This window comes from Scyliorhinus torazame, chromosome 8, assembly GCF_047496885.1.
Source record: "Scyliorhinus torazame isolate Kashiwa2021f chromosome 8, sScyTor2.1, whole genome shotgun sequence".
NCBI classification, from domain to species: Eukaryota; Metazoa; Chordata; class Chondrichthyes; order Carcharhiniformes; family Scyliorhinidae; genus Scyliorhinus; species Scyliorhinus torazame.
Genome location: NC_092714.1, coordinates 129653025 through 129676294, shown reverse-complemented (window position 1 = coordinate 129676294; position 23270 = coordinate 129653025). Strand labels below are relative to the sequence as shown.

Here is a 23270-nt window from a genome sequence, read left to right as displayed (position 1 = left end):
TGCTCAGATAAGGTGGATAGATCTTCATAGTCTTGTTCATGCATGGTGTTTGCTATGGAGTGTTTGCTTGCTTCCATTTTGGAGTCTGTTAACGAGCTCTCTGTGGAGGCTTGCGACGCTCTCTCTGTGGAGTCTTTCATCGCTCTCTCTGTGGAGTCATGCAGTGTTCTCGCTGTGGAGTCAATCTGTGCTCTCTCAACGGAGTTGTTTTGTGCTCTCTCTGTGGCGTTGTCTTCTTCTTGGGTATTTGGCAGGTTGCTGTCATCCAATGTATCGACGATCTGCCATGGCATCATGGTATTGGAATCATCTACCATGAGTAGAGTCGTGTTGGCCTGTGCAACCGTGTTGCTGATGCTGCGATCAGCAGATCCGAATAACTCAGCCATGTCTGAGTAGTATTGTGTGTATTGTTCGATAGACAAATCATCTCTTTTTGTTTCAGAGTTGTCATTGTGCTCTTCACTTTGGGTTGTGCAGACTGCTTGTGCCAGGGTGTTGTGAAAGTTATTTTCAACTGCTGGTATAGGTTCAGGCATTGTTCTGTCTTTTGAGGTAAGAAAATTGGGTTTTGCGGCTTTAAATTTCTTTCTTTCAATTTTCGTGCATTTCCTTTTTAAGTGGGCGTGGTCCGGGTCCTCGGACATCATGCCACTCGTGACGTCATGTGCAGGACTCGATTGCGCATGCGCAATCCATGTTTCCTTTACTGTGCGCTCTTTTCACAACTGCTCATGCGCAGCTTCTTGCGCATGCGCAGAACACTGTTTCGCCGGTTTGCGTCTTTTAAAAAATGAAATGAAAATCACTCATCACTTAAAGCCCCTAGTCGCCACATTCCGGCGTCTGTTCGGGGAGGCTGGTACGGGAATTGAACCGTGCTGCTGGTCTGCTTTCAAAGCCAGCGATTTAGCCCTGTGCAAAACCAGCCCCCCCCCACAATGTATGTGTGGCATCAGGAGTGCCAGGTTATCACCTGAAGAGAACCCGACAACCAAGGGGCCCCCAATCGTCTGGGAGACCCCCCCCCCAAGTGCCGGTACACCTGGTCCATGTGGGAACCAGTGGTAAATGGTGCCCACTCCGAATGTCCGAGGATAGGGTAGTGCTCTCGTTCAAGATGGCTGCCAATCAAAAAGTGCTGTTGCATCAACTGAGATTCTGCCTCTGCCTCGTGGTGAGTATTCGCACCATTTTTACGGATTTTGTTTTCTAGATAATGATTCTGTCTTTGTAAAGACTCAAAGTATCGATTTTGTTTTTGTTCATAAACAAGGCATTTTTGTATAGCGATTTCTAATGTTAAATACTTTTTTTGTGAATGTTCTTCCCTCAAATTGTTTTCAGATAGTTCATAAATTAATTGATCCAATATCATAGCATCTCTGAAATCAGCATAATTACAGCCTTGTGCTAGTACCTGGAGGTCTGTAATAAAATCAGTGATGGGTTCACCGTTTCTCTGGCATCTATGCCAAAAGATAAATCTTTCCAGCATCTCACCAGACTGACTTTTACGGTGTTCATCAAATTTTGCGATAATCACTTTAAATTTAATTTTGTCTTCACCTTCCAAGAAATTAAAGGAGTTATAGATCTATATAGCTTCATGTCCTGCTCTTCCGAGTAGTATTGCTATTTTTCTTTCTTCAGAGACTGTGTTGAAATTATTAGCTGCCATATATACTTGGAACTTTTGTATAAACATTTTCCAGTTATTACTTAAATTACCATCAGTTTTCAGCTGCATTGATACTTGAACGTGGTCCATCGTGGTTTAGTTGTCGAGGATCCATCTGCTGCGAAGTTTTCCACAGTCGAATGTCCAGTCTGAAATTTCTTCTCTTTTTGTCTAACCTAATCTAACTAGTTCTGTTAAAGCCAACACCCCTGGTACCATGTTTTGTTACCTGTGTGGTAGGTAACATGTGCTACTCATTCCTTGGTTAATGATGAGGTCTTCTGGATCTCGATGAAGAAGACTTGAACTCGTCCAGTCGTAACAAAAGGTTTATTGAGTAACTATAACAATAATTGCATGAGTTCTTTACTTTAACTTTGATACTAATGGTAAGGTTAACAAGATCTAACTACAGTAACTATACGTAACTCCACTAGCCATCTGAACTAATCTGATACTGCCCTGGTCACAGTGCACCCAAGAGAGAGGGAGAGACACAATGTGGTTGCTTTTTATACCCCTGTTGGTCTGGCCCTCTGGTGATCATGTGGTGCTACTGATTACACATTAACCTCTTATGTACATGCACATACAGAGATCACTACAAATGGATGGGAGGCAGGTTTGTGTGATGGACTGGGCTGTGTTCACAACTCTCTGAAGTTTCTTGCAGTCTTGGGCTGACATTTCTCACCAATTCCTAGTTTCCCTGAGAAGATAATTGTAGGTCTTTTCTTGAACCGTTGTCATCCATGTGCTCAAGTTGTCCCCACAATGCTCTTAGGTAGGAAATTTCAGGATTTAGATACAGCAGCAATGAAGAATAGAAAAAGAGAGGTTTAATGATGCAGCTTCAAATTTAATTTTACCTCATTGAGCAGAATTTTTAAATAAACTAAGCATTAGTGAGCAATAAATGGATAGAATAATGCACCAGCTTTATAATCATTTAGCTTTTGATTTTAGTTTATAAAGTACCATCAGACTGCATAATCTTGTCTTGTTGTAGGCTAAGGACATTAATGGATTGCTGAAGAATTCCTAGCTCAGGTAAAAAGCTGAGATGCACTGGTACAAACATTGGTCTCGTACATCACACGGCAGACAACTGTACAAAGCAGAATTTTGGGATAGAAGAATAATTACAGCCCTGAACCCGAGTTCAGGAAGCTTCGATTACAGTCGGTTCCAAATTGGATTTGGATTTTTACTGTCACGTGTACTGAGGTACAGCGAAAGGTCATTCAGAAAAAATAATATTTCAAAACAACTCTAAAGGTTTTACACCCAATGCTGTAGTTTTCATAAACACAACAGTGGATAGGTTCCTCTTTCTGGTCAGCAGTTAGAAACAACCTTCTGACGTACAGATGTAGAACTTTATAACCACAAAACATGGAGAAAATCTTTGCTCAGTGAATACTTTCAGTTTCAGTGAAGCAACCAATAAAGAGCTGCATGTTGAAAATTACTTCTCATGTTGAAAGCTCAAGAATGCCTTGATGCCCTATTGCCCTCCTGTTATTAGTCAGTGGGCAAGGGGTCAATTTCAGTTGTTCTCTGGAGTCTCTCCACCCTGTTACTCATCAGTGAAAATGCAAATACAGATGTGTTTTGTTTGCTTTCTGGCTGAAGACATTTCGTCCAGCAGCTGAATTGAACTGAAATATATCATCCTTTTATATGGGTAGCCCCCTTGTGGTAGTGTCACCTCTGGGTGTGTCTTGACTGCCCATTGGTCATGTCCTATCTTACTGACCTATTGGTTGAATGTCTGTGTGTCATGATGTCTCTGGTATTCCCTCTAGTGTTTATTTAGTCTTAGTGTATTTGCATTAACCCCTTGTGTATTTGCAGTGATGCATATCACCACAGTATCGAGATTAATTCCCTCTGACTACTGCCTTCAAAGCTTCCCAGACTGTCGCTGCAGTGACCTCCCCCGTATCGTTTGTTTCCAGGTAGTTCTGGATGGACTTGTTAACCCGCCCACAAACCGCCTCGTCCGCTAGCAACCCCACATTCAGTCTCCACAGCGGGCGTTGCCCTCTCTCCACACTAACCCGTAGATCCACCCAGTGCGGGGCATGATCCGACACTGCAATAGCCGAATACTCAGTATCCACCACCTTCGGTATTAGCGCCCTGCTCAGAACAAAGAAGTTGATGCGAGAGTATACCTTGTGGACATGAGAAAAAAAGGAAAACTCCGTCCTCGGCTGTGCAAACCTCCATGGGTCTACACCCCCCATCTGTTCCATAAAACCCTTCAATTCCTTTGCCATACCGGCCTCCTCCCTGTCCTGGATATTGACCAGTCCAATTCTGGATCAATGACTATGTTGCAGTCCCCTCCCATGATCGGGTTATGTGACTCCTTTACCTAACACCCGCCTCATAAATTCCACGTCGTCCCAATTTAGAGCATATATGTTCACAAGTACCACTCGCACCCCCTCCAGCTTCCCACTCACCATTATGTACCTACCCCCCTTGTCTGAGACGATTCTCCCAGCCTCGAATGCCACTCGTTTGCTGATCAAGATCGCTACCCCCCTGGTCTTTGAGTCCAGTCCTAAGTGGAACACTTGGCTAACCCACCCCTTCCTCAATCTCGTCTGGTCGGTAACCGTTAGGTGTGTCTCTTGTAGCATTGCCACGTCCGCTTTCAGTTCCCTCAAATGCGCGAATACGTGAGCTCTCTTGACCTGCCCATTCAGTTCTCTCACATTCTATGTGATCAGCCTGGACAGGGGCTTCCACCCCCCCCCCCCACCACCCCTTCCCGCCGACTAGCCATCACCCTTTTTAGGCCAGCCTCGAGCTCGCACCCCCCGCTTCCTCGGGTCCCCCCTCGGGCTGTCACCGTTCCCAATCTCCCATTTGTCCTAATAACAGTTCCTCCCCTGTCAGCAAAGCAGCTTCCCCCCCTCTCTCCCCCCCTAGAAACAACACTAAAAACCCAATCCCCCAAGTCAAGCTCCAGCTTAACACCTGCCCACCCCCCACTGCGCTTCCGAGAGTCAGTTGACCCATGCTGACTCGATAGCTCCCACCCCTGGCACCAAGCAGTCTGTCTCCCTATTGTTCACTCCTCTCTCCCCCCCCCCCCCCCCACATAAATATAAATTTTAACAGCATCACATTCCCCAGTAAACAAACAACAGAAAAAAAAAGTCAAGGAACAAACACTTTAGAAAAATAGTCACCCGAAAAGCAGAACTAAATTCAAAGCCCATCCCCCCCTCAAACAAGGTCTCTGCAAGACAAAACAACCTTTAACCATCCACACAGCCCATTATTTCACACAGAACTTTTACAATCCAACACCACAAATCGCCGCCACAGAACTTCTCTGAGACTTAAATGTCTTTTAATTCGCCTCCAGCTTCCTTTCTTTAATAAAGGTCCATACTTCATCTGGTGTTTCGAAGTAGAAGTCCTTTCCTCATGTGTGACCCACAGACGGGCTGGGTACAGCATCCCGAACTTCACCCCCTTCTTAAAGAGGGTAGTTTTTGCCCGATTGAACCCAGCTCGCCTCTTGGCCAAATCCGCTCCCAGGTCCTGATAAATATGCAACTCACAGTTCTCCCACTTGCTGCTCCGTTCTTTCTTGGCCCATCTCGAAACGTGTTCCTTGTCCATAAAACGGTGAAAACATACCACCATGGCCCTTGGTGGTTCATTCGCTCTGGGCTTCCTTGCGAGGGCTCTGTGCGCTCTGTCCAATTCCAGGGGCCGAGGGAACACCCCAGCCCCCATCAACTTCTCCAATATGTCCGTCACATAAGCCCTCGCATCCGATCCCTCACTGCCTTCAGGGGGGCCAACAATTCTGAGATTCTGCCTCCTGGACCTATTCTCCAGGTCCTCCAGCTTCTCCTGCATTCTTTTCTGGAGGTCGTTCATTATCCCCACCTTGCTTTCCAGCACGGTTATATACTCCTCATGCTTGGGCAACTTTTGTTCGACCTCCTGGATCGCTCTTCTGTGAGTTTCCTGATTCTGAACCACTTGATCAATCGAAGCCTTAAATCGGGTCCAGCGTGTCCTTCTTCAGCTTGGCGAAGCAATCCTTGAAAAACTTCACCAGCTGCTCCGTCGACCACTGCGCCGTCTGTCCTTGCCCTCCACCATGCTGTCCCGTGTTACCAGCTCTGCTTGCTTCTCCCTTATAGGACTTTGTCGTCTCACCCGGCAACTTCTGGTCCAATTCTCCATACACCGGAGGGGGATTTCTCCTTACTGTCTCACTCTTCACTGATTTATCCCATAAAATCCGAACAAAACCGAGGGAAAAAGGTCCAAAAGTCCGTAACAGGCGGGAGCTATCTAATGAGCGACCTACCCCTCCATGGCCACCACCGGAAGTCCGCTGACTTCCTTTCTTGAAGGACGCTAAAGAACCAGTTGTGGGTTTCTTTTTAAGCTTGCATTTATTTTTTTATTTTTTATTTTTTTATTCTCCTTTTTCACATTTTCTCCCACATTTACACCCATCAACAATAAACAATAATCAGCAAGATATGTCAATCCCCATAATAACAACAATCCCATCCGCCAACCAACCCCCAAACCTCAACCCGCATGTTTACATAAACCAATGCCAAAAAGGAATCAGGGATTACCCGTCGTCACCCTTAATCTACACAGCTCCCCCCCCCCCCCCCCCCCCACCCAATGCCATGCAGCCTCTGAAAGAGTACCGTACATGATACCCCAGAGTTGTACCCCTCTCCCCCCCCCCAAGTCTCCAGCTCCTCCAGTCCACTGCCTCTTTTAAACCTCCTCCTCCCAACCTCGGTTCCTTCCCCCCAACTTTCCACCCCGGCTAGACCACTCGGACCCTGTTCTGCCAGGCTCCGATGGCCGCAGCCCCTCCCCCACCTCACTCCCATTCACTGGCCGGCTTAAACCGGCCAGCGTGGAGGCCCTTTCCCCCTTGCCCGGCCCTAGGAAAGCCCAAAGATCCCCTTTAGCACATAAACCCCGCATATCCACCTACACCCCAAAGAGCCCTCATGTCGAGTGAAAGTCCCGTCCCTTCCCTTGTCCAAATATATACAACATTGGCTCCTTTAGCCCCTACACCCGCACGCAGTGAAACAAAAAAGAAGAAAATACAGTCATGAGGTTACATCGGCACATGGCCATTTCTCAATTTCTGCGTTCTGCCACAGTCCTTCTGCCTTCGCAAACTCCTCCGCTGCTTCCGCCGTTCCAAAATAAAAGTCCCTGAGCTTATAAGTCACCCTCAGCTTCACTGGATATACAATGCCGCACTGCACCTTGCTAATGTACAGTGCCCTCTTCACCCGGTTGAAGGCAGCCCATCTCCTCGCCAGCTCCACCGTAAAGTCCTGGTATACACGTATACCAGCTCCAGCCCACTGCACCACCCGCTTCTGCTTGGCCCAGCTCAGGACCTTCTCCTTCACACTGTACCTACGGAAGCACAGAGTCACTGCCCTTGGTGGCTCACTCGCCTTTGGTACAGGCCTCCACGACCGAGGAGCCCGATCCAGTTCATATCGGGAGGGATCCTCCCCCTCCCCCAATAGTTTTGCCAGCATTGCAGCAAAATACTCAGTCGGCTTCGGTCCTTCAACTCCTTCGGGCAGCCCCCCCATCCTCAAATTCTGTCGCCTGGATCTGTTTTCCAGGTGTTCCATTTTTCCTCGCAGATCCTTGTTAGTATCCATCACCTTCCGCATCTCCTTCCCCATCGAGGCAAGTTGATCACCGTGCTGCAATAACGTCTCCTCCACTTCCTTCAGCACCTCCCCTTGCTCTCACACCTCCGCCGCTCGCCACCGCCGTCATCACCGGGGAAACCGCCTCCTCCACCAGCGCACTCAAAACCTCCCTCATCACCTTCCTCACCGTCTCCATGCATTTTGCAATCTGCGCTAACTGCTTTTCGAATTCCGCAGCCATCACCTTAGTTATTCCTTCAGCCGTAAGCAGTGCGGCCTTCCCTGGCGCTCCAGCCTCTATTTTCTTTACTGACTCCGCGGTGACCTTTTCACTCCCCAACGGACTGTCAGCCGCTTTTTTCACGGCCGTTTTTTTGCTGTTGTTCGACATTCTTCTCCTCTGTGCTGTCTCCCGACTTTTACTGCCTTCGCTGGCCCTAGGACCGGGCGTTAATCCCCGACAATGCCGTTCCCGAACGGGAGCCCTCCAACGCGCGGCTGCCTCCCGCCCGCCATCACTGGAAGTCAAGCTTGCATTTATAACACCTTTCATAACACCTTAGGACCTCCCAAAAGCTTTACAGCCCATGAAGTACTTTTGAAGTGTAGTTACTGTTGCACAATTCAACAGCTTCAAGGTCACATTCTCCCCGTGTCTGCGTAGGTTTCCTCTGGGCGTTCCGTTTTCTCCCATGGTCCAAAGTTGTGTAGGTTAGGTGGATTGACCATGATCAATGTGCGGCGTTACTAGGTTGGGAAGGGGGAGTGGGTCTAGTTAGAGTGCTCTTGTGGGGGGGGTCGATGCAGACTCGATGGGCCAAATGGCCTCCTTCTACAATTTAGGGGTTCTATGGTTCTACTTTGATGAGATTTCCAGCCACAGCCCCTGGATTTGATTAGGCAAGTATCATAACAATTACACTACGACATTTGCAGAAGTGCAAGCATTGAATTCGGATGTACGTCAATTGCTTAGGACAGCCCATTATGTATCATTTGACATACTGTACAGGGAATCCACAGAATCCCTACAGTGCTAAAGGAGGCCATTCAGCCCACCGAATCTGCACCGATCCTCTAAAAGAGCACTCTTCCTAGGCCTACCCCCTTCCCCATCCCCGTAACCCCACCTAAACTGCACATCGCTGGACATTAAGGGGCAATTATAGCATGGCCAATCCACCTAACGTGCACATCATTAGACCGTGGGAGGAATCCGGAGCACCCGGAGGAAACCCATGCAGACATGGTGAGAATGTGTAAACCCCTCACAGTCACCCAAGACAGGAACGAACCTGAGTCCCTGGTGCTGTGAGACAGCAGTGTTAACCACTGTGCTACTGTGCCGCCCACGGGAATAATGTGGAAAACCGATAAATCGTAATTGTACCAATAAAACTTGTTGAGTAATCGCAATAATTACGTCAGAATTTTTTATGTGATTATTTTTCATAACTTCAGTTTCTTTATGTTAAATATTTTTGCTTTCAACATGTCAATGATGGCAAATGGAATCCAATGGCATGAACACACAGGAGGCTCAGTAACCAGTGAACACAAATTTAATGTAACTTGTGAAACAGCCAAAGAGAAAGTCTTTTTTTTTAAAGCAGTGTGTTGTTGTGACCTGGAATGTACTGCCTGTAAGAGTGGTGGAAACAGATTCAGTGGTAACTTTTAATAGGAAATCGAATATGTACTTGGGGAAAAAAAGAGAACGCAAGTCTATGGTGGAAAAGCAGGAGAGTGGGGCTAATTTGATTGCTCTTTCAAAAATGGCCAGCCTTTTTCTGGGCTATATGATTTTATGACCACATCAATATTAGATAGAATATGGGTCAGCAGCAGAGATTCCACACCGCACCATTGCATAGACAACAACTTTCCACATCACCATCCAAATTACAACCCTTCATGCATCAATATTGAGACTTAACAGCTGAATTAATCATTGCAAGCAATCTGCGGTGATTGTGATAAATATAAAGAATGACATTTTCTGCCACAATTGCTTTCAGTGATTCCCTCTGTGCTGTCCAAACTTGCCATTAGCTGTTGAAGTATTGAGATCTGCAACATGGTATAAGGTTTAAACAGCATTTGCTCTCCTATTGACTTAGGATTTTCACCACTGCTTGGAAATATTTCTGGAGGTGTTATCATATGACCTCCTACTTCCCACAGAACCATAGAGTTCCTACAGTACAAAAGGAGGCAATTCGGCCCATCAAGTCTGCACCAATTCTCTGAAAGAGCACTCTACCTAGCCCTACTCCCCTGCTCTATTCATTTAACCCGACCTAACCTACACATCTTTGGACACTTAAGGGGCAATTTAGCATGGTCAATCCACCTAACCTGCACTTCTTTGGACTGTGGGAGGAAACCGGAGCACCTCGGAGGAAACCCACGCAGACACAGGGAGAAAGTGCAAACTCCACACAGTCACCAAACCCAAGTTCAACGACACAACCCCCATAATTATGTCACTGGCTGTCCACATGCCTATAACTGCAGTGCATCAGCTCCCTATACCACTCAGAAAACATTCTTCATTCAAAGTTAAATGTCATTTTTTACCTCAAGTTCGATACTTTTATAACTAATTATAAGACTGATGCATGATCAATGACCACTAAAGCGAGGTTGTAGTCCAACTGAAGGTTTTAATAAGCTAGATGTTTCTCCCAGCAGCTCAGGTACAGAATGGAAGCTGCTGGGGCGGCACGGGCTCTTATACCCCGCCTAGGAGAGCGGAGCTACCATACATCTTAATCAATAGAAAGCATACAGTTTCCACCAATGGTGCTCCAGCATACCAGGTACCGTAATACCTCTACTACCACATTCACCTCCTGTTAAAAAAGAGTCCAGCGGGGGTGGTGGCCTGATACTACAAACATGGCAACGTAGTAGAATTAGTTATGGAGGTACCGTAACCTCCATACAGTGTTTTGTAACCATTTACAATTCTAATAACTATTTACAATTGATGATTTAAATTTACAGTTTACAATTTAAAATGAAGCAATCAGTCGATCGGGGGCCCTGGTCGTCCTCTGTGATCGTCGGAGCTTCAGTCTGTGACTCCGGGAGAGTGGCTTCGATCTCCGTGGCAGCTTTGACACTCCTGGTGGGGAAAACGGTTGACCTGGGAAGGGAGCGCCTGCGGAGTGCATCGGTGTGTGGGGGGGCCTAGACGGGGCCGGCGGAAGGACCGATCCTCCTGTAAGGTGCCCTGGTGGAGGGGAGGGTGGGACTGGTGGCTGGGGTGCGTGTGGGGCTCTGGCGGGCGCCAGGTCTCGTAGCGAGACCGTATCTTGTCTGCCGTCGGGGTACGCCACGTAGGTGTACTGGGGGTTAGCGTGGAGAAGATGGATCCTCTCGATCAACGGGTCCGACTTGTGCGCCCGCTTGTGTTTTCGGAGCAGGATGGGTCCGGGTGCTGCCAGCCAGGTCGGGAGCGAGGTCCCAGAGGAGGACTTCCTGGGGAAGACAAGGAGACGTTCATGAGGTGTCTGGTTGGTGGTGGTACAAAGCAGTGACCAGATGGAGTGGAGGGCATCCAGGAGGACTTCCTGCCAGCGGGAGACTTTAAGGGTCGCGAGGCCTCAGACAGTGAAGCGGGGTATAGAGCCGCCAAATTTGAAGGTTAGACTTTGGAGGTTACACTGGAAGTTTGAACCTAGAGTGTGGCCTTGCAGAGGTAGGGAAGGACGTAGAGACGGAAATTTTTGAACTCCCTTCCCTGGACTGTGAGGTATGCTACACAAAACCCCTTTATCTCCACTGAGTGGGAACCGGAGGCCAGAGAGATTTTTTGTTTGACGGGATGGATGAGGAGAGAACAGCGCCTTACCGTGTCGGGGTGTATGAAGCTCTCCGTGCTCCCAGAGTCGATTAGGCAGGACGTCTTGTGCCCGTTGATAAATACCGTCGTTGTAGCAGTTGAGAGTGTTCGAGGCTGGGACTGATCCAGAGTCACCGACGCTAATCGCAGCAGTTGAGTGTTCTCTTCGGGCAGTGTGTGGTCAGCCGAGCTGGGGTCCTGGGGGTTCATCCAAGATGGCGGCTCCCATTGGTCGCACATGGCTGGGGGTGCACAAAATGGCGGCGCCCATCCCTCTAGTGTGTCGTCCGCGGGACAAGATGGGGGCACGTGGTCCTGGAGTAGGAAAATGGCGGCGACCGCTGGTCGCATGGGGACCGTGGAGAGGTTTGTGGTGACGGTCCGCATTCGCCACCGGAGACCGCGACAACCGCACGGGCCTGGCATACCCTCACGAAATGGCCCTTTTTATCGCATCCCTTGCAGGTGGATGCGCGGGCCGGGCAGCGCTGGCGGGGGTGCTTGGCCTGCCCGCAAAAGTAGCAGCGGGGCCCCCCGGGGTTGCCAGGCCGCCTTGCAGCACAGGCTTGTGGGGGGATGGGGGATGTCTCAGGGTCGGCCGGGGAGGGGTTCCACGCTCCCAGGGGGCTGCCGCGCGGTCAGGAACGTAAGCACGGGCGTTTCTGGAGGCCACATCCAGGGAGCCTGCAAGGGCCTGTGCCTCCTTGAGACCTAGAGTGTCTTTTTCTAGCAGTCGCTGGCGGATTTGTGAGGATAGCATACCTGCCACGAAAGCGTCCCGGACCAAGAGTTCAGTGTGTTCGCTCGCCGAAACTTGCGGGCAGCTGCAGTTTCTCCCCAACACCAGGAGTGCACAGTAGAATTCTTTCAGCGATTCCCCAGGGGTTTGTCGCCTCGTTGCTAGCAGGTGCCGGGCGTAGACCTGGTTTACCGGGAGAATATAATGTCCTTTTAGCAGCTCTATTGCTGCATCGAAGTCTTCCGCTTCCTCGATGAGGGTGTAAATCTCCGGGCTCACCCTTGAGTGCAGGACTTGCATTTTCTGTTCTCCTGTGGGTGTGTTTTCGGCTGTCCCGAGATACCCTTTAAAGCACGCCAGCCAGTGCTTGAAGATTGTCACCGAATTCGCCGCGTGGGGGCTGAGTTGCAGACACTCCAGCTTGATTCGGAGCTCCATCCTTTTTTATTTAACTAGCTTATTAAATTGATGCACGATCAATGACCACTAAAGCGAGGTTGTAGTCCAACTGATGGCTTTAATAAGCTCGATGTTTCCCCCAGCAGCTCAGGTACAGAATGAAGGCTGCTGGGGCGGCACGGGCTCTTATACCCCACCTAGCAGGGCATAGCTACCATACATCTTAACCAATAGAAAGCATACAATAGAAACCAATGGTGCTCCAGCATACCAGGTACCGTAATACATCTACTACCACAAAGACCATGGAATATTACGGCACAGTTGGAGGCCATTTGGCTCATCAAATATGCACTGACTCTTTTGAAGAGCAACACTGTTAATCCCAGTCCCCGTTCTTTCCCTGTATGTCTGCATTTCTATCTCCTTCAAGTATTTATTCAATTCCTTTATAAAGGCCACTATTGAAGATGTAACCACCACTATATCAGGCAATACATTCCTAAACTAAACTGCTTGTTGCATAAAAACATTTTTGCTTATGTCATCACTGATACATTTGCCAATCACCTTAAATCTGTGCTCTCGCTCTCAAGTTCTCAACCTTCAGTCATTGGAAACATACATTCCTTATTTACTCTTTCTAAATCCATCAACATTTAAACAGCCCTTTTATATCGCTTAACCTTCTTTATAAGATAAATGACACAAGCTTCTCCAGTCCATCAATCATGCTGTAATCCTTCATTCCATGAACCATTCTAGTAAATGTCTTCTGTACCCTCTCCAAAGTCTTCAAATCCTTCCTAACGTATGATGGCTAGAATTGGGGCAATATTCCAATGGAGACCACACCAATGTTTTATATAAGTTTAGCATAGATTGGCTTTTAAATCTGCGCCTCTCTTTATAAAGTCCATTGGCTGGTTTAGCACAATGGGCTAAACAGCTGGCGCGTAACGCAGAACAAGGCCAGCAGCATGGGTTCAATTCCTGTACCAGCCTCCCCAAACAGGCGCCAGAATGTGGCGACTAGGGACTTTTCACAGTAACTTCATTGAAGCCTACTTGTGACAATAAGCGATTATTATTATATTATTATTATCCCGTACGCTTTATTTAATTCTTTGTTAACCTATCTCATCACTTCTCAAAGATTTGTGCACAAACACCTCTTTTCTTGCACCTCTTTCAAAATTGCACCATTTAGCGTGTATTGTCCTGCCTAATTCTTTCCACAAAAATATACATCTCACACTTTTCTGTGTTGAACTTCATCTACCAAATTTCTGCCCATCCCATAACTCTATGTCCTCTTAAATTTTTTTACAATTTTTCTCATACTTCCAAATGTTGTGTCATCTGAAAATTTTGAAACTATGCGGCACAGTAGCACAATGGTTAGCACTGTTGCTTCACAGCTCCAGAGTCCCAGGTTCGATTCCCACCTTGGGTCACTATCTGTGCGGAGTCTGCACGTTCTCCCTGTGTCTGCGTGGGTTTCCTCCAGGTGCTCCGGTTTCTTCCCACAGTCCAAAGATGTGCAGGTTAGGTGGATTGGCCATGCTAAATTGCCCTCAGTGGAAAGGTTAGGTGGGGTTATGGGGATAGGGTGGAGGAGTGGGCTTAGGTAGGGTGCTTTTTCCAAGGGCTGGTGCAGACTCAATGGGCCGAATGGCTTCCTTCTGCACTGTAAATTCTATTATACTATGGTACAAATCATCAAGAATAGTAGGAATCCTAGTACTGACACTCAGAAAATTCCACCTAACATGTCCCTGCAGTACAAAAAAAGTCATTTACCACAATTCTTAGTTGAGAGCATGATGAATAAAGCATACAGCATTCTAGACTTTAAAAATAGGGGCACAGAGTACAAAAGTAAAGAGGTTATGTTAAACTTATACAGAACACTCGTTTGGCCTTAACTGGGAGTATTATGTCTAGTGCTAGGCAGCACACTTTCGGAAAAATGCGAAGGCATTAGAGAGCATGCAGAAAAGATTCACCAAAATTGTTCCAGGAATGAGGAACTTCAGTCAAGTAGACCACAGTGGTTGGGACTTTCTGCCTTGGGAAGATAAGGTTGAGGGGAAATTTGATAGAGATATACAAATTCACGAGGAATGTGGACAATGTAGATAGAGAAGAATTTGCTCCCATTGGTGGAAGGATCAAAAATAAGAAGGCATAGGTTTAAGATAATTGGCAAAAGAAGCCATGGAGACATGAGGAAATACTTTTCACACAGTGAGTGTTTGGGATCTGGAAGGTACTGCCTGAGAGTGTGGTGGAGACAGGTCAATCAAGGCATTTTAAAAGATAATGGATTATCATCTGGAAAGGAAGAATATGCAGGGCTACGGGGAGAAGGCTGGGGAATGGCACTGGTGAATTGCTCCTTTGAAGAGCTGGCACAGACATGGTGTGCCAAATGGCCCCCTTCTGTGTATGGCCATTCTGTGATCCTGTTAACAGCAGTGCCCTCAGCCACTCTCTTTGTTACCTCATCAAAACACCCAATCAAGTGAGTCAAACACGATTTGCTCTCAGTACAAGTAAAATACTGAAAATGTTGGAAAACTGAAATAGAAACAGGAAATGCTGAGTAGGTCTCACAGCACCTATGGTGAGTGAAACAGAGTTCACAGGTGAGATCGTCCGGCTGCTCCCACCGGCAGGATCTTCCAGTCCCCCCGGTGGCGCACCCTCGCCACGGTTTCCCGACGGCATGGGGTGGATTCAATGGGAAATCCCATTGACGGTGGCGGAGCCAGAAGAATCCACCACCGGCCAATGGCGGGCCACCTCCCGCTGCTGAGAAACACGCTGCGGGGGGAAGGCCAGAGAATCTCACCCAACATTTCAAGTCAATGACCTTTCATCAGTTCCAGCATTTTCTATTTTTATTTGCTCTGAATAAAACTTTCTGGTGCTCCTATATTAGCCCACCCCAGTCACAGTATCTATTAATTTTCTTCCAAATTATTGTTTCTTCCCCTCCACCAACATGAAACTGACTGGCATGTAATTACCACATTAATCCTTCTTCTCTTTTTTGAACAAGGGTACAACATTTGCTATCCTTCAACCCTTTGACATTAATCCCCCATCTCAGGAGAAGTGGAAGATTATAACCAGCACTTCCATAATTTATACTCTTACTACCCTCAGCAACCTGGGATGCATCCCATCTGCACCTGGTGACTTATCCACTCAAGTATTGCCAACCTTACTCATGCATCTACTTTATCCATTTCCATTTATTAAAATAACAAAGAATATCAAGCCAATGCGTTAAGTATTTGTGTGATGGTATCCCACGAATAAAGAAAACTGTAGGAAGAAATACTTTTAATTTTGTGCGCCACAACTCCTGAGATTTTTCTCCTGGGTTGATGGTAACATTATACTTTAGAGTAATCTTTAATTCCTTTTTTTAAAAATGTATTTTATTTCAAACATATTCAAATGGTAACAAAACATAAATAGTCTGGGGAACATACTCCTAAAACACACAGTTATACAGTTTGTACAAGTTTTGCCCCCCATTTCCAACCCTCCACCCTCCCATCGACAAACAACTCCTCAGACATGGCCACGAACATCCCCCACCTTGCCTCAAAGCCCTCCACAGAACACATCATTATGTCGCTCACCTCCCTGCTCTCCCAGCCGCTCATCTGTGTCTCCGATCCTGCCCTTCCTTCCACGTCTGGAAGCAGCAGTCGCTCCAGAAGGGCATACTTCGGTAGCTTGGGGAACTCTTTCCAAACCATCCATGCAAAGTCCCGTCACTCCAAGTACTGAAACTCACTTCCTCTCGGGAGCTGTACCTTCTCCTTCAGTTCATCTATGCTGGCAAACCTCTCTTCCAGGTACAGATCTCTCACCTTAACCAGCCCCTCTTTTCTCCACTTCCCATACATACCGTCTGTCTCCCCCCCCCCCCCCCCCCCACCCCCACCCCCGCCGGCTCAAATCCGTGGTTTCGCACGGCAGCATTAACACTGACATCCCCGCTATCCTAAAGTGCCCCCTCAACTGGTTCTAGACCTTCACTATGGACTGCACCACTGCGCTCTCCATGTATTTTCTTGCCGCCAGTGGCAACACCGCCATCACCTTGGCCCTCAGACTGGACCTCCTACAGGATTCTTCCTCCATCCAAACCCAATCTGCCCCCTCTCCTTCACAGCACCGCCTCACCTTCTCCACGTTTGCTGCCCAGTAATAATGCAGAAGACTTGGCAACGCCCCACCCCCCCCTTTCCACCTCTGCCTCTGTAACAGGGTCATCTTTACCCTTAGCACCCTCCCTGCCCACACAAACTCTGAGATAATCGTATCCAGCTTCCGGAATAAAGCCTTTGGTGCAAAGATCACTTGGGAGGAAATGAACCCCACCCTCCAACACCCACTCTACCCATTACTTCCATTACTCCAAAGTGTCGGCAGCTCCGTCTCCCAATAAAGTCCAGTTCCGTTCAGTTTGTACTCCTTAATAAAATAATTGGTTGCTTCTAGGATCTGAAAATAATATTCCCGGCTCTCATAAGTGACCCATAGGTTTGCCGGGTAGAGCATCCTGAACCTGATCTGCCGTTGATACAGCACCGCCTTGGCCCTATTGCATCCAGCATGCTGTTTTTGCCAATTCTGCTCCAATGTCCTGGTATATTCAGACCATGTTCCCCTCCCATTCGCAATTCTGCATCTCTGTGGCCCACTGCAGGATCTTCTCTTTTTCCACAAACTTGTGGAATCTTACAATCACTGCCCGTGGCGGCTCCCCCGCTCTTGGCTTCTGCCTCAGAGACATGTATCTCTATCCACTTCTGGGGCCTTGTCCAGCATGCCCTCCGCCAACAGCCATGCCAGCATCCTCGAGACGGATCTTGTGGCATTCGTGCCTTCCACTCCTTCAGTCCGGCTGACGGTACGCAGGTTCTGCCTTCTCGACCTGTTCTTCTGCTCTGCTACATTTGCTCTCAGCATCTTGCAAATGAGTCCAAAGAGTCCCACCTCCGGCTCCAATGCCACCACCCGTTCCCTGTGGCCTGACATCACCCTCTCCATCTCTCGGATCTGCGACTCCTGTGCCTCCAAACACATTTCAACCCTTTCCATCGAGCCCTTCAGGGGTGCCACTGCCCCTTCAATGGCCTTCGAATTGTCCTCCTGCATCTCTTTCCTTTGGTAACAGAACTCCTCTCTGATGAAAGTCATCACCTGTTCCATCTAGGGTTTTCCAACTTGCACTGACCCTGCCGACTCTACCACCTTTCCAATAGCTGCTGCGCCACAGGTCTCTTCCAACTCCTTGGCTAGGTCTTTCGCCTTCTCTGCCGGAATTGAAAACCAGCAGATGTGCCATGTCCGGGGGGGGTGGGGGGGGGGGGGGGGGGGGGGGGGTGACTTCTCCTCCGACCTTCAGCTACACTTTTCCGAAGTTACCCCCATTTTCGGGTAAAAAGAGCTCCTTTCTATGCCTTCAAGAAGGAGCTGCCCTCTGTGCGATCACTCACACCATGGCCTCCTTTGGAAGCTGTCTAATCTTTAGCTCATGAACATTCCAGGACAATCCTGGAGAGCTGGCAACCCTGAATTGACTTCATAGTTTACTTTTAAGATATTTGTAACAGAATTAAATCTGATTTTCAATCATGTTTCAATGTTAAAATGAGAGATCATAAAGGCCCCCATGTGTTCACCATGGTTTACTATCATATATGCTCACACAGTTCATCCATCTGCATTTCCTCCTGTCTTAACAAAGGAGATAACCTGTTAATTTAAACAGTTAAATAAAATAACAGAGAAAAGAATTTCAGAAATATACAAGAATAGTATCCCACGATCCGTAGCAGAGATGTTAACTCATTAACTGAGACGGATTCACTCATCTACTAAAAGAACAAAGAGAGGAATTTCAGACTGTTACATCAAGTATTTGTGTGATGGCATCCCAAGATGTAATTTCAAGTCAAACATTTTTAGAGTCAGGAGGAGGTCATTAAGTGCAAAAGATTCATAATTTTTTGTTTGACAGACCATTTTCTCGCACCCACCATATCCCCATATCCCCCAAAACCAGATTGCCAATTGACTCTCCAGCCCATTTATCCCCGAGTAGCTTAAATTGTAAATCAGACATCCTTTATGTAAAAATTATCTCTTTCATCTTTCTTTTGGTACAGTTGGATTTTAAATTTATTCAACATTTATTGGTAGACAACCTATAGCTTTAAGCAAATAACAAGACCATGGTTACAGCATGCTGTCAGGATCCCATAGCTATGCTGAAAAGTGTTTCAGACAGTGCTATTTGTTCACAAGACTCAGTAATATTTGTTGTATTCATTGGCAATACTCTGCTCCTATTTATATTTGGAATAATGAATAGTAAAGTTGAATCCAAGCTTATTAAATCAATGTAGAAAATAAGAAATATTGTACTTCAGTCAATAAACTTTAATGTTGTGTGATTACTACATCATGATCATTCAGAGTTTTTTCCACCTGTAGTTTGTCAGATGTGACTCAGTGATAGCACTCTTACTTCAGCGTCAGAAGGGTTGTGGGTTCAAGTCCTATTCCAGAGTCTTGAGCACATAGTCTAAGCTAACACTCCAGTACAGTATCAAGGGATTGCTGCAGTGTTGGAGGTGCTGTCTTTCAAATGAAACAATAAACCAAGGCACTGCCTGCTCCCTCAGGTCTAAGTAAAAGATCCCATTGCACTAGTATCTCCCAGTACCCTGCCAAACATTTATCCTCCAACCAAGACCTGGGGCTGAATTCTCTGGCCTCCCAGCCGTGTGTTTCTCGGCAGCGGAAGGCGATATGTCATTGCCTGGTGGCGAGATTCTCTGCTCCTGCCGCTGTCAATGGAAATTCCCGTTGAAGCCACCCCACTCTGCCAGGAAACTCTGGCGGGACCAGACAATCTCACTGCCAGTGAACGGCTGGAGAATTCCAGCCCTGGTCATTTATCTAATTGCTGTGGGACCAGGACCACGATTTGACCACATTTCAAAAGTAATTCATTGGCTGGAATATTCTTTGAAACATCTTGAGGTTGTGAAAGGCACAACCTTCGTCGTTGTAGATCTCAAAATGTTCCTTCTACACAATGCTTTGATGGTCAGGTTCTATAAATGGATTGTTTTTTAAAATTCATTTTACAGGATGTGGGCGTCGCTTGTTATGCCAACATTTATTGCCCATCCCTAGTTGCCCTTCAGAAGGTGGTGGTTAGTTGCCTTCTTGAACCGCTGCAGTCCCTGAGGTGTAGGTACACTCACTGTGCTGTTAGGAAGGGAGTTCCAGGATTTTGCCTCAGCGACAATGAAGGAACGGCGATATATTTCCAAGTCAGGGTGCTGAGAGACTTGGAGGGGAACCTCCAGGTGGAAGGGTTCCCAGATATCTGCTGCTATTGTCCTTCTAGATGGTAGGGTAGTGGGTTTGGAAGGTGCTGTCTAAGGCACTTTGGTGGGTTACCACACTACATCTTGTAGATGGTACACACGCTGTTCATCAGTGGTGGAGGGTTTTTAGAATATTCAAGGGCAACTAGGGATGGACAACAAATGCTGGCTTTGCCTGCAACGCCCGCATCCCATGTTAGAATAAATTAAATATATAATCAGGAAAACCTTCAACATGAACTATTAAAAAGAGCTATGATTATCCAGGGCATCCTGTTAATTGCACTCACTATAGCAATGAAATTCCATGGCATCATCTGGAGAAATAAGCTTGAAGAAGTAAGCAAGCCTCATAAGACAAACTGTTGAAATGGCAGGCTGCTGAAACACTCTGGGTTAATGTCCACTTCCGTTAACCCAGCCCTGGGTTACTATCCACTCCCATTGACCCAGTCCTGGGTTAATATCTACTCCCATTGACCCAGTCCTGGGTTAATATCCACTCCCAATGACCCAGCACTGGGTTAATAACCACTCCCATTGACCCAGCCCTGGGTTAATATCCACTCCCATTGACCCAGCCCTGGGTTAATATCCACTCCCATTGACCCAGCCCTGGGTTAATGTCCACCCCTGTTGACCCAGCCCTGGATTAATATCCACTCCCATTGACCCAGCCCTGGGTTAATATCCACTCCCAATGACCCAGCACTGGGTTAATATCCATTCCCATTGACCCAGCCCTGGGTAAATATCCACTCCCATTGACCCAGCCCTGGGTTAATATCCACTCCCATTGACCCAGGGCTGGGTAAATATCCACTCCCATTGACCCAGCCCTGGGTTAATATCCACTCCCATTGACCCAGCCCTGGGTTAATATCCACTCCCATTGACCCAGCCCTGGGTTAATCTCCACTCCCATTGACCCAGCCCTGGGTTAATGTCCACTCCCATTGACCCAACCCTGGGTTAATGTCCACTCCCATTGACCCAGCCCTGGGTTAATGTCCACTCCCGTTGACCCAGCCCTGGGTTAATGTCCACTCCCATTGACCCAGCCCTGGGCTAATGTCCACTCCCGTTGACCCAGCCCTGGGCTAATGTCCACTCCCATTGACCCAGCCCTGGGTTAATGTCCACTCCCATTGACCCATCCCTGGGTTAATGTCCACTCCCGTTAACCCAGTCCTGTCATATTGTTAACCGGGAAGCGTTCTATTTCAGGGTACCTGATAATGCCATCACCATTTACAAAGCAATTGGTAAAACAAAACCACTGGTTGGTCGAATAACAGTCAGCTGTTGTTTGGAGTTGAACCCAGAATGACATTTGCTTTTCAAAAGACAAAATTACCAGCAGTTTCTTCACAGGACCAATTGTATTTGGTATATTGCAGACATGATTGACAGCACCAGTTACCTGTGTCGTTTGGAGGTATTTGGTGACAATTGCACTGTATCGAGTGGGTTCACTCATTCCCAGTTCTACCTGCACAAGCCTCCGCTCAACTCGTCATGAGCGACCAGAACGAAGCCAAAAGGAGTTCAACTCACGGCCGAGCAAAGCAATGTCACCCCTCATATAGTGACCCTGCTTGCCAATTAAACAAATATCAAACCCCTCACATAGAAGCGGGTGCCTGGGGTGTGCATATTTACAAAAGTTCAATTCCCAGTGCCTACCTCTGATCTCCAAACGATGTAAGACTGGCTGTTGGCTTGGTGTGGTTTCCTCTGCAGCCACTTTCTCGGTGAGAAGATGGTATTGCTGGCCCCGGGGTTCTGGGCTTGATTCTTGGGGAGCAAGGAGAGGTCCCAGGTGGCCGTCCTTTTCACACCTGCCGATCTGGAGTCGGAGTCGAAGCTGAAGTGGGTGGAGAGGGATTTTTCCAGCGGGGCGCGGGGGCACTGCCTGTACCGCGGCGAGCGAGAGGCGGCCAGACTCTCGGCCGAGCTGCGGGGGGACAGCGGGCTGCTGACACTCGCGTACTTGGACCTCAGGCAGGTAGTCCCCAGGACATCGAAATCATCCGCTGTCAGCTCGGTGTCGGTGCCGTAGCCTCTGATAATGGCCGAGTCCAAGCTTCTGGTCTGGCGCAGCTTTCTCTTCGACATGGTCTTTGCTGACGGTGAGGAGCAAAAGAACACAGTGTTTAACCACCCACCTCCACCTCCTCCAGCAGCACCAGCCCCACCTTGGTACAGACCTTGCGTAGACATTTTTTGGGGGAGAGTTTCTTTCTGCGCCCAGCCGCTGGTGAAAGTTTGACGTTCCTCTGCGTTTGACAGGGAATCAGCGTGGCCCCATGAGAGAGAGCCCAGCCCCCACAGCCCAGCCCCCAGCGCACCGTCCACAGCCCCAGCGCCCGGCCCCCATCCCCCATCCCCCAGAGCCCAGCCCCCAGAGACCAGCCCACAACCCCTAGCCCCCAGAGACCAGCCCACAACCCCCAGCCCGCAGAGCCCAGCCCCCAAAAGCCCAGCCTCCCAGAGCCCAGGTCCCAGCCCCCAGAGCCCAGCCCCCAGAGTCCAGCCTCCAGAACCCAGTCCCCAAAAGCCCAACCCCCAGCCCCCAGACCCCAGCACCCAGAGCCCAGCCCTCAAAGCCCAGCGCCCAGAGCCCAGTCCCCAGCTCCCAGAGCCCAGCCTCCAGCACCCAGAGCCCAGCCAACAGCCCCCAGAACCCAGCCCCCAGAGCCCAGTCCCCAGCTCCCAGAGCCCAGCCCCCATGGCCCAGCCAACAGCCCCCAGAGCCCAGCCTCCAGAGCCCAAACCCCAGCCCCCAGTCTCCAGCCTCCAGAGCCCAGCGCCCAGAGCCCAGAGCGCAGAGCCCAGGTCCTAGCCTCCAGAGCCCAGGTCCCAGAGCCCAGCCCCCAGGACCCAGCCCCCAGAGCCTAGCCCCCGGAGCCCAGCCCCCAGAGTCCAGCCCACGGAGCCCAGCCCCCAGGGCCCAGCTCCCAGGGCCCAGCCTTCAGAGCCCAGAGCGCAGCCCCCAGAGCCAAGCCTTCAGCCCCCAGAGCGACCAGAGCCACCAGAGTCCAGCCTCCAGGACCCAGAGCACCAGGTTGGCAGAGGGAGGCGCTCACCATCAAATCAACACTTGCCAAGGTCCAGAAGGAAATGACCTCCCTCCCTCCCAGACCCGGTGCATGTATTGGGGTATAGGGTGAAATAGCCCCAGGCGGAGTTGGGAGCGGGACTGTAACAGGGGGAGGAGAGAGAGAGAGAGAGGCAGGGACCCGGGCAGGGAAGGCGGGGTCCCGGGCAGGGAAGGCAGGGTCCCGGGCAGGGCAGGCAGGGTCCCGGGCAGGGGAGGCAAGGTCCCGGGCAGTGGAGGCAGGGTCCCGGGCAGTGGAGGCAGTGTCCCGGGCAGAAGAGGCAGGGTCCCGGGCAGGGGGGGCAGGGTCCCGGGCAGGGGGGGCAGGGTCTCGGGCAGGGCAGGCGGGGTCCCGGGCAGTGGAGGCAG

General features: G+C 48.9%; 1 protein-coding gene across 3 annotated transcripts in view; it reads right to left on the bottom strand.

Moving 5' to 3' along the window:
• LOC140428111 (rho GTPase-activating protein 6) overlaps positions 1 to 23012 on the bottom strand; it is a 1113012-nt gene extending 1090000 nt beyond the window's left edge. The window contains exons 1-2 of one of the 3 annotated variants that reach the window (XM_072514181.1): positions 22891 to 23012; positions 21488 to 21927 (exon numbers count right to left, since the gene is read on the bottom strand). In XM_072514181.1, the coding sequence (XP_072370282.1) occupies positions 21488 to 21919 (432 nt within the window). In that variant the 5' untranslated portion in view covers positions 21920 to 21927; positions 22891 to 23012. Of the gene's footprint in view, positions 1 to 21487; positions 22087 to 22890 lie in introns of those variants that run through there. The other 2 variants (XM_072514179.1, XM_072514180.1) reach the window with 2 other exon arrangements.
• Between the last annotated feature and the right edge of the window lie 258 nt (positions 23013 to 23270).